General features: G+C 36.5%; 2 protein-coding genes across 3 annotated transcripts in view; one reads left to right on the forward strand and one right to left on the reverse strand.

Annotated features, from left to right (window-relative positions):
- Positions 1-221: 221 nt before the first annotated feature.
- On the forward strand, positions 222-6,915 carry znf410 (zinc finger protein 410). Of its 2 annotated transcripts, none has more exons than XM_060866467.1 (12): positions 222-328; positions 892-969; positions 1,138-1,189; positions 1,294-1,426; positions 1,622-1,792; positions 2,241-2,432; positions 2,574-2,733; positions 2,990-3,171; positions 5,052-5,141; positions 6,252-6,371; positions 6,580-6,690; positions 6,779-6,915. In XM_060866467.1, exons 3-12 carry the CDS (start codon positions 1,157-1,159, stop codon positions 6,877-6,879), a joined length of 1,293 nt encoding a protein of 430 aa, XP_060722450.1. In that variant the 5' UTR covers positions 222-328; positions 892-969; positions 1,138-1,156; the 3' UTR covers positions 6,880-6,915. The 2 variants fall into 2 exon arrangements, with proteins under 2 accessions (XP_060722450.1, XP_060722451.1); XM_060866468.1 differs by having other exon boundaries at positions 267-404.
- A 798-nt stretch (positions 6,916-7,713) lies between these two features.
- The window catches only part of entpd5b (ectonucleoside triphosphate diphosphohydrolase 5b), a 7,866-nt gene continuing 1,178 nt past the window's right edge, over positions 7,714-14,401 (reverse strand). Inside the window, exons 2-14 of the mRNA XM_060866469.1 lie at positions 13,407-13,671; positions 13,225-13,304; positions 11,588-11,731; positions 11,385-11,460; positions 10,891-10,926; positions 10,375-10,457; positions 9,888-9,967; positions 9,744-9,805; positions 9,512-9,613; positions 9,272-9,412; positions 8,716-8,772; positions 8,208-8,323; positions 7,714-7,917 (exon numbers count right to left, since the gene is read on the reverse strand). Coding sequence (XP_060722452.1) covers positions 7,834-7,917; positions 8,208-8,323; positions 8,716-8,772; positions 9,272-9,412; positions 9,512-9,613; positions 9,744-9,805; positions 9,888-9,967; positions 10,375-10,457; positions 10,891-10,926; positions 11,385-11,460; positions 11,588-11,731; positions 13,225-13,304; positions 13,407-13,629 — 1,284 coding nt within the window. The 5' untranslated portion in view covers positions 13,630-13,671 and the 3' untranslated portion in view covers positions 7,714-7,833. The remainder of the gene's footprint in view (positions 7,918-8,207; positions 8,324-8,715; positions 8,773-9,271; positions 9,413-9,511; positions 9,614-9,743; positions 9,806-9,887; positions 9,968-10,374; positions 10,458-10,890; positions 10,927-11,384; positions 11,461-11,587; positions 11,732-13,224; positions 13,305-13,406; positions 13,672-14,401) is intronic.

Below are 14,401 nucleotides of genomic sequence, written 5' to 3' on the forward strand. Positions count from 1 at the left end.
TTGTTGTTGGTTGTTGACAAACTTCCTTTGGTACATTTTCAAGTACTGTTTGATCATCTTGATTTGCTTCAAGCAAATTACTAAATACTAATTAAAATATGATAACTAAATTTCCTACATTTTTATGGATGAGAATTTTGAGTCATCTTCTAAACGCGAGTCGTTCAAATGCGAGTCGATACTCAAGGTTCACCTTAAAAAAAGCCGTCTCCGAGAACCGACTCGTTCTTCAGCGACACATCACTGTTCATATCTCAACCCGGAAGTACATTTTGGCACCGCTTTTTTGTTTGAGATGTTGTTTTCTCTTTTAACATGACGGATGGCGGTAGGATTAAAATAAATGCATTTGAACCAAAATGCTGACTGCATGCATGAATAAGCTGGACTGGAATATAAAACATGTAAAAAATATAACCGTTAATAATGGAAAAATAGTGGAAAAAGAAAATCTAAGCTAGCTAACAGACAGGTAGCTAGTTAGCTTCTTAAAGGGTATTAAATGTCGACAAAACTTTATCTAACCTGAGTTAGTGTGTATAATACAGTTAAGTTCAGGTTAGCAGTTTGACTGTTTTTGCTATTTGTATATGAAGTTGGTTTAAATCTGTCAGTTGCTAAAAGTTAGCTGGCTACATGTTCTGTGTATCCAGGTGTCAAAGGCCGGAGGAGGAAAAGCTATCAGTCCCAATTTCCTCCATCAATGTTGTTGTTCTTGTTGTTGTTGTTGTTTTCTTTAAAAGCACAACTTTAAAATCAGGATTTTTTACTACACAGTTAACAATTACAGAAAAATTCGCAAGTCTTTTTTAACTGCCACTAAACTGTGTTAATTATTATTGACTGCTGTATTAAATGAATAGTTTTCCTTTGACTTTGATTCAATTTTAGTCTTTTGGACGACTGACCAAAAGCCTTTCATAGATGTGATACGATGACCATAATCTGCTATTTCTAGTCCACCAGCGGGTAAGTTTTTATATATATATATATATATATATATATATATATATATATATATATATATATATATATGTATGTATGTATGTATGTATGTATGTAAGTCAAAATAAATGGCTTCATGTCCTGATGGTTATTTTGGTTCTTGGTTGTAATCGGTTCTTTTCCCCACCACAGAACAAACAAGACTGAATCCATGCTTTCTGATGAGCTTGATTCCAAACCTGAGGTATCGAAGCACAACACGCATTCCTTTCTCCAAAGGTTTTAAACATTTATATGATATTAAAATGCCACTCTCTTTTGATCTAACCTGGTTTCATCTTTGTGAAGCTGCTGGTTGAGTTTGTGCAGAACGCCTCCATACCCTTGGGTCAGGGTTTGGAGGAATCAGATCCCAAAACACAGTGTCTACCTCTCCTTCCCTCTTCGGATAATCCCATATGTAGCCAGCTAGACCTTCCAGGTATTCAGTGATGAGTGTTTTGTATTGTTTAGGATTGGTTGTGATGAACATCATCTCTAGATTTTTTAATATCTACATGTTAAGTATGTGCAACTTTTATAAGTAGTTCTCTTTATATATTATTTCTAAATGCCCCAAATTGTTCCTGTGCATTATTCCATAATGAAAGCATGTCTCTTGATTGTGTTTGTCTAGAGAGTGCTCTTAGCGATGCAACATCCCCATCGCTGTCAGAGTTTGGACCAGAACAAAGCCCCCTGGTAGTGCAGCTCCAGTCTCACTCTCCAACCACGACTTCACCTGCAATCCTGCAAGACCTCCATCAACCAGACAGCACCTCATATGTTCTACTCAACCTCGCCAAAGGTATCGTCAAATGTTACCTGGTTTGAATATGTATACAGATTCGTTTAGTGAGCATTCATTCTTAAAGCTGATGTCAAATTTGAGAACTACCTAGTTAATTAAAATGCTAGCTATGTAGATCATTCATTATGAGCGTCGCTATTTGCCCTTTTCCACCATGCAAATAAATCTGGTAGATGAAACAACATTCAGTTATGAGTTATGAGCCACACTCAAAACCACATTCTGTACACTACGTAAGATACCTCAATAGCAATGACACCATTACTGTTATATGTACTGACTTATTATTAAATACAGCATTATAACGTTTGGCACGTAAACCAAACTGTAAAGTCTAATTTTTATTATTTTAATTTTTATCATCTTCTCAGTTTTATGAAGTGTTATAAGAATAAGCATTATGAGAACGATTTCTTTTATCTCTCATCGCCTGCTTTGTTTGCAGGGCTGGCAGCCTCGACAGAGCCCCTGGTATTTGTGCAGGATGATGTGGATGAGGCTGAAGAGGAAATTTCGGCAGGGGAGTGTGCAGACGGGAGTGCCCCATGGTACCTGCGGGTGCAAGAGCTTGCCCATGACAGCTTGATTGCTGCCACTCGAGCCGAGCTGGCAAAGGAAGCCAGAGCTAGTAGCAACAGTAATATCCCCTTTTTTCAGTCAGCTTATTACAGCGTTTTAATTTTTGTCTTGCATAAATCTTTATGGTGGCACTGCTTTGCAATATCGCTTATTCACCAACTACAAATCATAATAAACCCCTTGCACTGTCCCTGTCCAGGTGACCTTATACTTAGCTGCCAGTCAGAGGGGCCAAAAAAGGAGACACCGCCACGAAACAGTCGTGCATCTACAGAGAAGATTCTTAGGTGCCCTTACGAGAACTGCCAACGGACTTTCACCTATCCTGCACACCTAAAATACCACCTGAAAACACATAGGTAGGAGAAGGAAGGTGTTTCTGGAACTGAAAATATTTCCTTTTACACAGTTAAATACTAGTCTCTGCTTTTTGTACTTGCTTTTTATTTTTGCATTGTAGCTAAGATAGATAGGAGAGAAAAGCTTACAGTAAATAAATCTTATACCTGTTATTCTTCCTCAAACAATGCAGGGCTTTGTTACCACCAATTACTGTTGAGCCTTAACCTGATGGCATTGAGTGTATAATACACTAAGTGTGTGTGTATGCTTCAGGAATGACCGAACTTTCCGCTGTGGCGCCGAGGGCTGTGGGAAGAGCTTTTATGTACTGCAGAGACTTCAGGTCCACATGAGAACACATAATGGTGAGAAGCCCTTCATCTGTAATGAGAAGAACTGTGGCAAGAAATTTACCACCGCTGGTAATCTGAAGAACCACAAACGCACACATACTGGTAAGTTTCTTCATTATAGACATCAAATTCTGAGACACTTAGTTTGTATAACAATAAAATATGTGATTTCTAATTTGTGATATTAAACTTTGAGTGAAATACAAGAAACACAGAGTTATTATTGCACCCAATTAACAACTATTTATTATCAATTAATTACTCGTGTGATTAATAACAATTATATGTGTGACTGTAATAGATGTGACACAATTGCATACACAAAACACATTTGACAAAATGTGTCAAATATAAATTGCTTTTTTTTTTTTTATCTTAACCTTCATGTTGTCCCTGGGTCTTTTTGACCCCGCTGGAAGAATTTAATGTGTCATAACTTTGGTTTTCTTCCACATATTTGCCTGAAATTTACCAGGATTGTTCCAAATTGTTTCGTTGAACTATGTGTTCAGAACAGTATATACTACGTGTTCGTGATCCTCTTGGGTCATTTTGACTCGGCCACATTTAGTGGGGCAGTAGGTCACACTTTTGCCCTTTTCAGCGCAATGAACATACATACAGACACAAAAATGCACACGTAAAATGTCCACTAACACATGCACCCAAAACACACACTCACACACCACATGCACACACACACACAAACACACACACAAATTGGGCATTGCATTTCATTAGGCCTCCAGAAAAAAAAACAAAAGCTACTCATCTGTAAATATTTCACACTTGTCAGATGCATTTGTCCAGCTGGCGGCAAAATCTGATCTACCAAGGAGCTTCACAAACACACACACACACACACACACAGTCAAACACTGTTCAAAACATTGGACATTGCATTTTATTTGGCCTCTAGACAAAACAAAGGCTACGTATTTTTAAACATTTCACGCACACACACACACACACATTCATATTTCTATAAAGAAGTTCAAAAATAAAATACATGTGTTTTGTAAATCATATTTGTTTCCTCTCTCTTATTTATACATTTAGTTGCATCAGTAAGCTTTGGCCTAGAGATATGCTGAGTAATGTTTGACATTCATCAGTCAGTGGTTATCCAAAATAATATTTAATCATTTCTGCTTATTTTACTCAAAACATGGCATAATTTTATAAGGTTTACCGTTCAATAATTAAGTGTAATAAAAAAACATAAGGAGTGTAAAAGAAGTTTTATTCATATGAAATTATGCCATGTTTTTGAGTGGGTGTGTGGGTGTGTGTGTGGGTGTGTGTGTGGGTGTGTGTGTGGGTGTGTGTGTGGGTGTGTGTGTGGGTGTGTGTGTGGGTGTGTGTGTGGGTGTGTGTGTGGGTGTGTGTGTGGGTGTGTGTGTGTGTAGCCTGTTGTTGGTTGATCAGATGGCATCAGGTGGGTAAAATACATAGATAATAAATAGATATTAATCTATTTAATTAATACATAGAAAATAAAATAGATATTACACACAGAATGGTGATAATTGTAGAATTTTTGATTTATAAGCATTCAAGTCAATTTGGCCTGACATTCAAGTCGATTTGCGGACATTAAAAATGGTCAAAATGGTTTCAAAACAATCTCCTGCCCTTGAAATATACCAGCCTGTAATTGTGCGTCAACTTTTGTGCCTCTATGGTGAAAATAATTAAATTTTTTTTTTACTAAAAAATGAGCCATTTTTGCATTTTAATGAGGTTTATTATACCAAATATGACAAATATTTTTGCAAAATATATGTTAATATGTTGGAAACAAGTTAGACTAAAAAGGTAAAAAAACTCAGCGCTCCTAATTTGTATAGGAGGACAATACAAGGGTTAATTAGCTTTATTATTAGTAAATTGTTAATGGCTGGTGCAATGTGATCGTTTACTTTTATTAATGATCATGTACATTTTATGTCTTGAACTTTCCCTCGTGCCTTGTGTGTCAGGTGAGAAGCCCTTTCTTTGTGACGTAGACAACTGTGGGCGGTCTTTTGCAGAGTACTCAAGTCTCCGCAAACACATGTTGGTTCACTCTGGTGAGTTTTTATTTTATTCCAGCAACACACAGCTGTATACAAAGGTGTTTTGTAACATTTACAAGAACTGTGATTATATTTGATTTGTTTTTTTTTTTCTCCTAAAGTAGTGTCTCTTGTGCTCGTTTCATTTTGCTCGAACATATAATACTTACAGCAGTTTTCTATTGTAAGGTTTGTTTGGTTACCCTGTAGTTCTTATGTAAAAAAAATATATACTCAAGTCTGCGTTCTAGGATAAAAACCAAAGATGCTTATTTTTCAATAACAGCCCTTTTTTTTATTATTAAAGAACAACATTTTTGTCGTTTAATAGTTACCTTTAATTTTTATAGCAGCTGTAAACAGAGAGTTCCTCACAGTAGTTAACGGGATAGTAGGACAGCTTGTAATGTGGCAAAGAAAGCTGCCTTTTTTGGCATTAAATTTTGTCAATGCACAGCAGTATTTTTTGCTCACTGTAAAAGTATGTGCTTGTATTAAGTTTACCAACCCAGCCGTGTTTTTTTTCTTTACAGATATAGGGGTGGGGTGAAGTGGCGGATAAAAGAGGGCCATTTAAACTCAAACGAGCAGTTTTTCTGTAGCAAGCTTTCTAAACAAGGTTTCTCAGCCATGTAACACACTTTTTATGATGCCAATGTTAAACTTTCTGTTAAATTATTTCTGTTATTATTTCTACATATTCTTCAGATACAATTTCAGCTACTGCACCTTTAAAGTCTTGCCATACAATTTGGGCTGCTCTTATCCTTTAGAACAAACTCACCGTTCTCTTCTTAGGTAGAAAGGTGATTCTGTCAAATGTGTTTTAATAAAGAATAATCTTTAAGCTATAGTTCATTTCTGTGACTTTCTGCCCATCAGAACTGCACATTCCACAACCCCCAGTGAACATTTGTGGGGAACATACTGCTTTGTGATATGAGAGACTTGAGTATGAGTAGTTCATGTGTGTTTCATGTTCAGGTCAGACCTTTACATCATGATATTAGATTAGAGAACATAAAACTCCCAATATTAAATCAGATCTGACTACACACGATACCCACATAACATATTCAGCTCACATGCCAATATCAATAACATGCATTATCTTTGCATTATCAGGGGAGAAGCCCCATCAGTGCTCCATATGTGGGAAGATGTTCTCTCAGAGTGGCAGCAGAAACGTTCACATGAGGAAGCGGCACGGAGAGGATTCACTCACGTCTGAAAGCAGAGAAACAGGTAACAAGATTTGACTGAGTAATATGATCACTATTGAGTCTGCAGTCTTTCACAGCAGTTCCACCAAGCTATTATGGATATCTGCTACACATATTTGCTACGCAGTGATAATTTGCTTGAGTGCAGGTAAATCACCAAAGAGGAAAATAAATGTTAGGCTGGAGATCTTTTCACTTTATCAGATGTAGTTTTGTATTTTGATTGACAGGCGAGGCACTGACTCATAGCAGCTTGTTAGAGGCTGATGGTGCTGCCTCCATGGTAACTATGACGACTGTGGAGCCAGTTAATCTTCATCACGTGATGCTGAGAGCACAAGGTATGTAGCATTCATCCAGATATTCACTGCCTCTAAGTGATCATATAATATAACTATTACATTTCAGTTTTGTCTTTATGTACTGCAGGTCCTACAGACCCCATAGTGGTTCTGTCACCACCTCATGACTTGGTCAACATGACGGCTGGAGCTCACAGTTATGGGGAGGATGTGGTGGCATTGCTCTAATAGTATTTGTAAATAAAATAATTATTAATAATTGCATTCAAGTACATGACATTATTTTATGTAATCATGTGCTTTATGGTCAAAAAGGCAAAAGCTGCACTTTAGTCACCTGTTTTAATGACCTCTGCACTTTGGTCACCTGTTTAAAGCGAACAAGCTTTAAAACGTTGGCCAAAATCAGCTGAACTCAAGGCACTTAAACTACAGTTACTGTTTTAGAAGATAAAGCAAATGATTTTTTTCTGTTACACAAGGCTATAGAAGTACAGACACATGTTAAACATGTTTGTGTGACATCAGAAATTCACTGTGTATAAGCAACAGTGCTGGCAAAAAAAAAATCCACTTGAACCATTTTGAAACAAATGTCTTAACTTCCACTGTAACTGCTTACTGACAGAGCAATGTTTAATTGCTGGCCTATGACACATTTGTCCAATTTGTTCCCCTAGTTTAAATGCAGCTGTCCTCAGTGTGAAATCTTAATGTTCCTTTGCTCAATAAGATGCAGAGCTGTTCGTACACAGATTTCCCAGCTTAATATTGTAAAGGAAAATACAACATTTCTATTAGATGCCTAAATTAAATTCATAAAATGCAGCATTTCATTGCAGCCTATAAAAGAGTACAATTTTCCCCCACTAGCAAGACAGATAATAGCTTTTCAGATAAACACTTTAGTCTTACAGTTTTAGGGTTTTTGTTTTTACTTAAACCACTTCCAAAAGAAAACATGGGTAATTTTTAAACCAGGCATATCTCTGAATCCCCAAAGATATCCCCGATATATACAATCTCACGCACAATTTTTTTAGGGGGAAAAAAGGCAAATAGCAACTCGCATAAAATCTTTATTGTAAGAGACAACAAACAAAAATGAGTTTTAAGACATAAGTGACTTCACTACTAGAGCTGATAAAGTGATGAAAGAGGAGATGATACTTGGCTTTTTTTTTAGACAATGCTAAAGTGTTCAAAGTAACCCAGAGTAGCTCCCAAAGCCCAGCTGGCCTCCACATTGTGCAGCTTTTTGGTCAACTATAAACAAAAAGAAGTTACAAATGATGAGTCTTTATAAAATGAACATGATGATTGTGACAAACTGTGTTTGAACTATTTTAGCTGCCTTACTTTAAACCTGAACAACAGTTTATTTACATCTTAAATGAACAGAGGCAAGATTTAAGATATCTTTCAACAACCACCAGGGAAAGCAATTTATTTAACTTTCACTGATCTTTCTTAATAAAATTAAAACCAGTCCTTTCTGGCTATAGTGAATGAGTAAATGTAGACTTTTCTATGAAATGTTGCTGCCAACACATTACCTCCAGGACTGTTTTCTCCTCAAAGCCATATCCAGACCTCAGAAGACAGGTTATGTATGTAAGATCCATACACAGGAAGGGATAGTCAGGATTATACATGGACACTTTGTTGCACACTATAAAACAAACAAATTCATATATAACCCAAGTAATGCCTTGAGGTAATAATAACGTCTGTCTGGAATGACTAGCCAGACAGTTTTGGTACTGCTTAACTACAGCTACTGTACTTCTCAGAATACTCATTAATTTTTGAGATCATTTCTTTGCTAAGATCATCATGTGTTTACTGCAGAAATCATTTGTATTCACTCAACTACATAATATCAAACACCATTGATGTGGGGATTTGTTTTGGTGTCCTACTTCCTCGCTCGTTTGTATTTCAGTCTTCATTAGTTACTACACTATTTAGCAAGTTCCTCATTAATTAGCTCTTTCATGTAAAACCATTTTGAAATCCCCAATAGCTACAAAATGTGTGTGAATGAAGATCCTAATCCCTCACCCTCCTTAGCTCTGTTCTTGAAGTCCCGGACCTGCACAGCACCACCTCGGGCTTCGTCTGTAACAGATGAGTGAAGGCATTTCAACTGAGTTGTTAGGGACAGATTAAACACTAAATGGACTTAAACTGACTATAATTATAGACATACAACTGATCATCATGTAATACATTCAACAGTCACTTCTATAAATTAGCAGTGAATAGTATTAAGTATTTTGCTGTTAATTAGTTAGGCTTTATTGCCATTGTTTTAAATTCCTTCAACTGGCAGATTTTGTATCTGACTGTTCAGGCAAGAACACAGTAACTGTAAAAGGCGCTCTTATGCTCCCAGTATTGGCTCTTACAGCGATATAAACTCTCATTATGACTGTGCTTACCCTATTCATCTGAACTACCACTGCCCCCTTGTCCTCAGTCACCACTTGCTTATTTATGTGACATGCCCCATTCACCTTAATTGCAGTTGCCCCTTTTACCCAGGCTATCACTGCTCCACTTACTTGAAAGTGCCCTATAATTGCACTTCTGAAATGTGTTACTAGCTTTTTCTCACCAACAAGGCCAGCCTCAACAGCATGGTCAAAATAATAAGAGAAGGCATAAATCCAGCTGTCTTCCATATCATCTGGCTCCCGAATGACACCTTTCACAACCTTCAGCATTTCTTTGTAACAGCTCTTATATCCAGTAGAACCTGGAGAGTGAAAAGTAGTGCAATGCATCTTGCATTTCATTAAACAGATTATCAGGGACTACATTTTGTTTTTAGAGAAGTGTTATGAATGTGTTTTACCTCCTGGCTTTCCGCTGACTTTGTATATTAACCCTCCGAAGCTAATTTTCCCTTTGTAATTCTTAGGCAAGCAGGAGCTCTGATAAACCTTCCCTTCTGGATCTGGAACAAAATTACAAAAATGCAAATGGTACCCAATGGTCAATGCCGAATGCCTGATATTGTCTAATTTATTGGTATGAAAATAGTGGATAGGACACTGAGAAAAAATAAAACAACTTCACTGCTACACCTTTTGAGCCCAAAGCCCCAATAGCAGCAAGCTGGGCAGCCTTTATTCCATTCCCTGAATAACTACAAATGGGAGTGAGAAACACCTTAAAACCAAATTCTTTCATGTTGTACAACATTTCCAAGATGTTTTTAATGCAGTTACCTGTGAGTGTACAATTTATAGGTTGTGTTAAACATACTGAATCTTGCTGTGTAATCAGCAGGAAATCTCTCGGTTGTTTTCTGTAAATCAAAATGAAATAGCTAATGTTTACTCAGAGGAGTGCATGTACATTTAAATAACATTGCATGAACAAGATTGCGGTTACACTGAATATAGGCATGACCGTGGCCTAGCTAATCGCAGCTGAGCTGATAGAACTGCAGTAACTGACATTTAAGACACAAATAATGGACAGAAAACACTCTTCTGCTAGTTTAAAGAGATTCTGTGGCCATATCTACTGATAATGCTGATAAGACAACTATAGCACAGAATGTGGACTTTTGTGTGTCAAACACAGATGAACAGTGATACAGTGCGGTTATAGTTAATATAAGCACTCATAAAACACCATTAATCGATTTGGTGGACTGAAAGTGTCGCCTTAAGTATTGTGTAATGATCATATCTTTACACACACACTCACTTTTGGAAGAAAGGTGACTTGCGTTGATCCTCCACCCAAATCCAATATCCCTACTGACTTTTTTGAGAGGGGGTAAAGTTGACCTAAAAGTAGAGTTGATAAGTGGAGCATAATATTTTGCAAGTAAAAAAGACAAAGTTTTGAATGTTAAACATCATTTAACACCACTAAATTAATTGAAATAGCATTTGTTTTAATATATTACTTCAAATTACATTTGTATTTGTTTTGATTTGACCAATCTGAAATTCAAAGTTCATTCATATCATTTCAGAGTTTAGAAATAATCATTCATTATATATGCGATTCAATAATTTACTCTCATTCAGTAGCCGCTTTATCCTGGTCAGGACAGCGGTGGGTCAGGAGCTTATCCCACTAAAGCGGGGCAGTATTCTAATGCAGTATTAACATTCAAAACTTAAATACTCCTTTTTTTGGAAATTATAAATGGTTTGATTCAATGAACCTAGTAGTACCAGTGTTTAAGTCTACACCAAAAATAAAAAAAGTTACCTGTCAAAAAGTTTACAGTCACCCAGGCCAAAACCCCTGTAAAAAAAAGAGGATGCATAGTTCATGTTAACTTATGTAATCATTAAAGACCATTATTATAATACATGTCCATTATTATATTTCTATGCATTTATGGTAGAGAACACAGGATGTTTACTTAATTTACTTTATACATTAAGTCACACTAAATGTCATCTGTATATTTATTCATGTGTGAGAAACATGTTTTCAACTGGCCACTAATAGTTATTGTCAAACTGCTAACCAAAACTACACCACAATTCAGATAATCCGTGCTTCATACACCTGAGACAATTCTGTGACATCACTGGTGATGGTTTAGGATTCATCCATGAGCACAGTTTGTTTTTACAATTTAATTGTATGGTGCCTTTGCACAAGTGTGTTTTGCTGACAAATCTTTTATCAGTCATCTTCAACATACATTTAAAGGCTAAAGACAATCTAATCTGTTTGGGCCAAAGTCAACATACCTTCACTTGTTCCACTTAATATGCTTACACTATCAGCAGGCACATAGAATGGAGAATCATCAAACACATCTTGAACCTGATGAAGAACATGCAGTGCAAGATAAACGCAAAACAAAACTTAGTCCTGTTCTAATCAAAGTCAAAAGAACTGCTAGAACTATGGTTCAATATCCAGTATCTACAATAAAGGGCTCCTAATTTACCTCCTGCAGGAGTGCATGAGCTTTGGCAGGTGGCAGCATCCTCAATCCTGCTGTAGCCTTCAGCATCACCGGGGTTTGTTTCCACTCCACATGAGGCACGGTGCTCTTGGCAACCTCCAGCAATTGCCGCACTGAGTCCCCGGCCTACACACGTACAGGCACTCATGCACCAGACTAGTACATTTTTTTAAACAGTCATGTATATTTTAATAACAGGAATTTCCCCTCTATAAGGAATGATTTTCCAGTCATTCTCTAGGACTCATATGCATGATGTCCTTTGCTCATAAAAGGTCATCTAATAGTGAGTCACATCTGCCAACATCCTTAAAACTGAAATAAACTGTACTAACACAGACCGGCAAAAACACACACATTACTAAATACCATAAGACACACAAAAAAAAACTTTTGTATATTGTGTAATGGTTGTGTTAAATGTATTTGTTCACAGTAACACTTTTTAAAACCTATAACAGTAAATGTTTTATATTTTTAGGAGTATTTTTTGTTACTTACGGTGGAAAAAACCCTTTGCTGTATAAAATGCTAAACGACTTTTAATTTTGCTGTAAATGAAACTTTTTAAAGTGCAAAATACTTATACAATTCAAGAAGACCAGAACAAATCAGACCACCCAATATTTTTCAATTTGCTATATGAAATAAAGAGCACATCAACAATCCTCTAGCTGGCTTGAAATATGTGTGGAAAATCATTTGAGTATCAATGTGAGTGAATCCTGATAAACTTTGGTTTATGAGCAAAACAAGGTTCTTCTGCCTAAAACCCATTTTAACGGTGCTGCTGTAAGCAACACACTTTATGTAAACCTGCCTAAGCTTTCTGAACCGCTTACAAAAATGGCACACCAAAAACAGCTATAGACTAAAAATAAAGCCAGCAGTTTTTTCATGGGCATGTTTATTATTTTGTACATTTTATTTATTACTGGATATATTAAATGCAAAGTGAATCAATATATATCTGCTGCTTTAGAGAAGCGGCGTGTTAGTGTTTTTCGGTACAATTGTAATTAGATCTTTAAATGCAATTTTTCCTCTTTCTTTGCAGGGGATCAAGACTTTACAGTGTTTTATACCACAATGCAGCTGAATGCTTAAATCTGATCAGTTAGAAGGTCTGGATTCTTTTCAGATAACAGCGAGTTACTGGCTGTAACATGATACTGGCTGTAACATGAACACAGTTACCTTCAATGTGCTTGCAAGACGCTATTGTTTCTATAGTAACAGCTCATACACAGAGTAGTGTATGGCAGAGGCTCCACAATAATCCAGGACTAATATTAAACAGAGGCTTGTTATCACAGCTATAACAGGTAAGAAGAGGAATTAACTTGTTTCATGGATGTTAAACATTAAATCTAAGTGGAAACTGTTAAAATGCTCTGAAATGTTTTGTTCACTGATAAATGAAGTATTGTAAATTTTGAAGAAAGCTTTGGAATAACCAGAATAACACTTCAAATCCTGCTATTTTACTAAAAGGGCTTTGGGCCATTTGTTCCTTCTTTACATTACTTGTGATTAAGATATGTGCAAAAGGAATGCATTTTAGTTTAATAGCCTGAAAGTTTCACTTTACTAACCTGACTTAAGAAGGCTTTACTTACTTTTTCTGGCATGTCAGCATAGGCAGATAAACCAGGCTTCACAGACTGGAACATCTCATTATACAAAATGGGGAGCCGGTCTAGAAAACAAACCGAAGAATACAAAGGTTATCCATAAAATTGACATGCACAAAAAACATGAGACATTTACAAATAAAAGTATACAAGTGTTAAACCCCTACTTGGGTCGTTCTGAATGAAGGTGTAGATGTGGATCCGTGTTCCAGTGCTCCCAGCATCAAACATGATTCCATAGAAACTTTGGCTGCCGTTGGCACGATGAGTAACGGAGGGTAAAATCTTCTCAATGTTTGCCCCAAGATCCAATCCACTGCCCACATAACCCTGGGGTTCTGAACTGCTCACGAAGAGCCATAAAAGGAGCAAATGCAGCACATGAGCCATGCTCTCGCAGAAATCCTTCAGCAAACTCTCTCTCTAGGGAAGCTTTTAGAAAGCAACAAAAAGGAAGTTAAGCACACAGATTCTGGTGCTGCTTATAAAACAAGACAAAGCCACACCCACAAAAGTCAGTCAGTAAGAACGAGGCCGGACTTCTCAGATGGATAGACAAATACAAATTTCATTCAGTTCTATAGTCAGACATGGAAACAACCTCACACTTCTACTGTAGCAAACTAGCTTCCTACATCATGGAAATGGGTAATACAGTTCACATGGGAACTTAAATTTAGGCTAGAAGTCTGACAAACAGCTTTCAGATGTCAGTTCATTCATAATTTACAGCTCTTACAAATTTCACAAATCTGAAACATACAAGAAAAATAAAAGATCAGATTATTTATCATCAGATTTTTATGATAAAGCAGAAAATCAGTGTACAAACAGCTACCAAGGTGAAAAAGCAAATTATAACACAGGCTAATTATATTAGACAAAACACTGTAAAGAGTCTTGCTATGTTGTTAAAGTGAAAATTTAGGGCAAATACCACCACACAAATTTCACACACAGTACAATGATAAGTAAAATATGTACCAATACATATAAACCAACAAAATCAGTTATATTGAAGCTGACAAAAGAATGAGCATTAAATATGACTTTACACTGCAACTCAAGACAACAGCAAAACACTACAGGTACAGTATTAAATATAGTAATTCTATCATTTATTTAACCCGCTCGAGACTTGATCTTTAACAAGCAAGCCAAC

Source organism: Tachysurus vachellii, chromosome 3, assembly GCF_030014155.1.
Source record: "Tachysurus vachellii isolate PV-2020 chromosome 3, HZAU_Pvac_v1, whole genome shotgun sequence".
Taxonomy (NCBI): domain Eukaryota; kingdom Metazoa; phylum Chordata; class Actinopteri; order Siluriformes; family Bagridae; genus Tachysurus; species Tachysurus vachellii.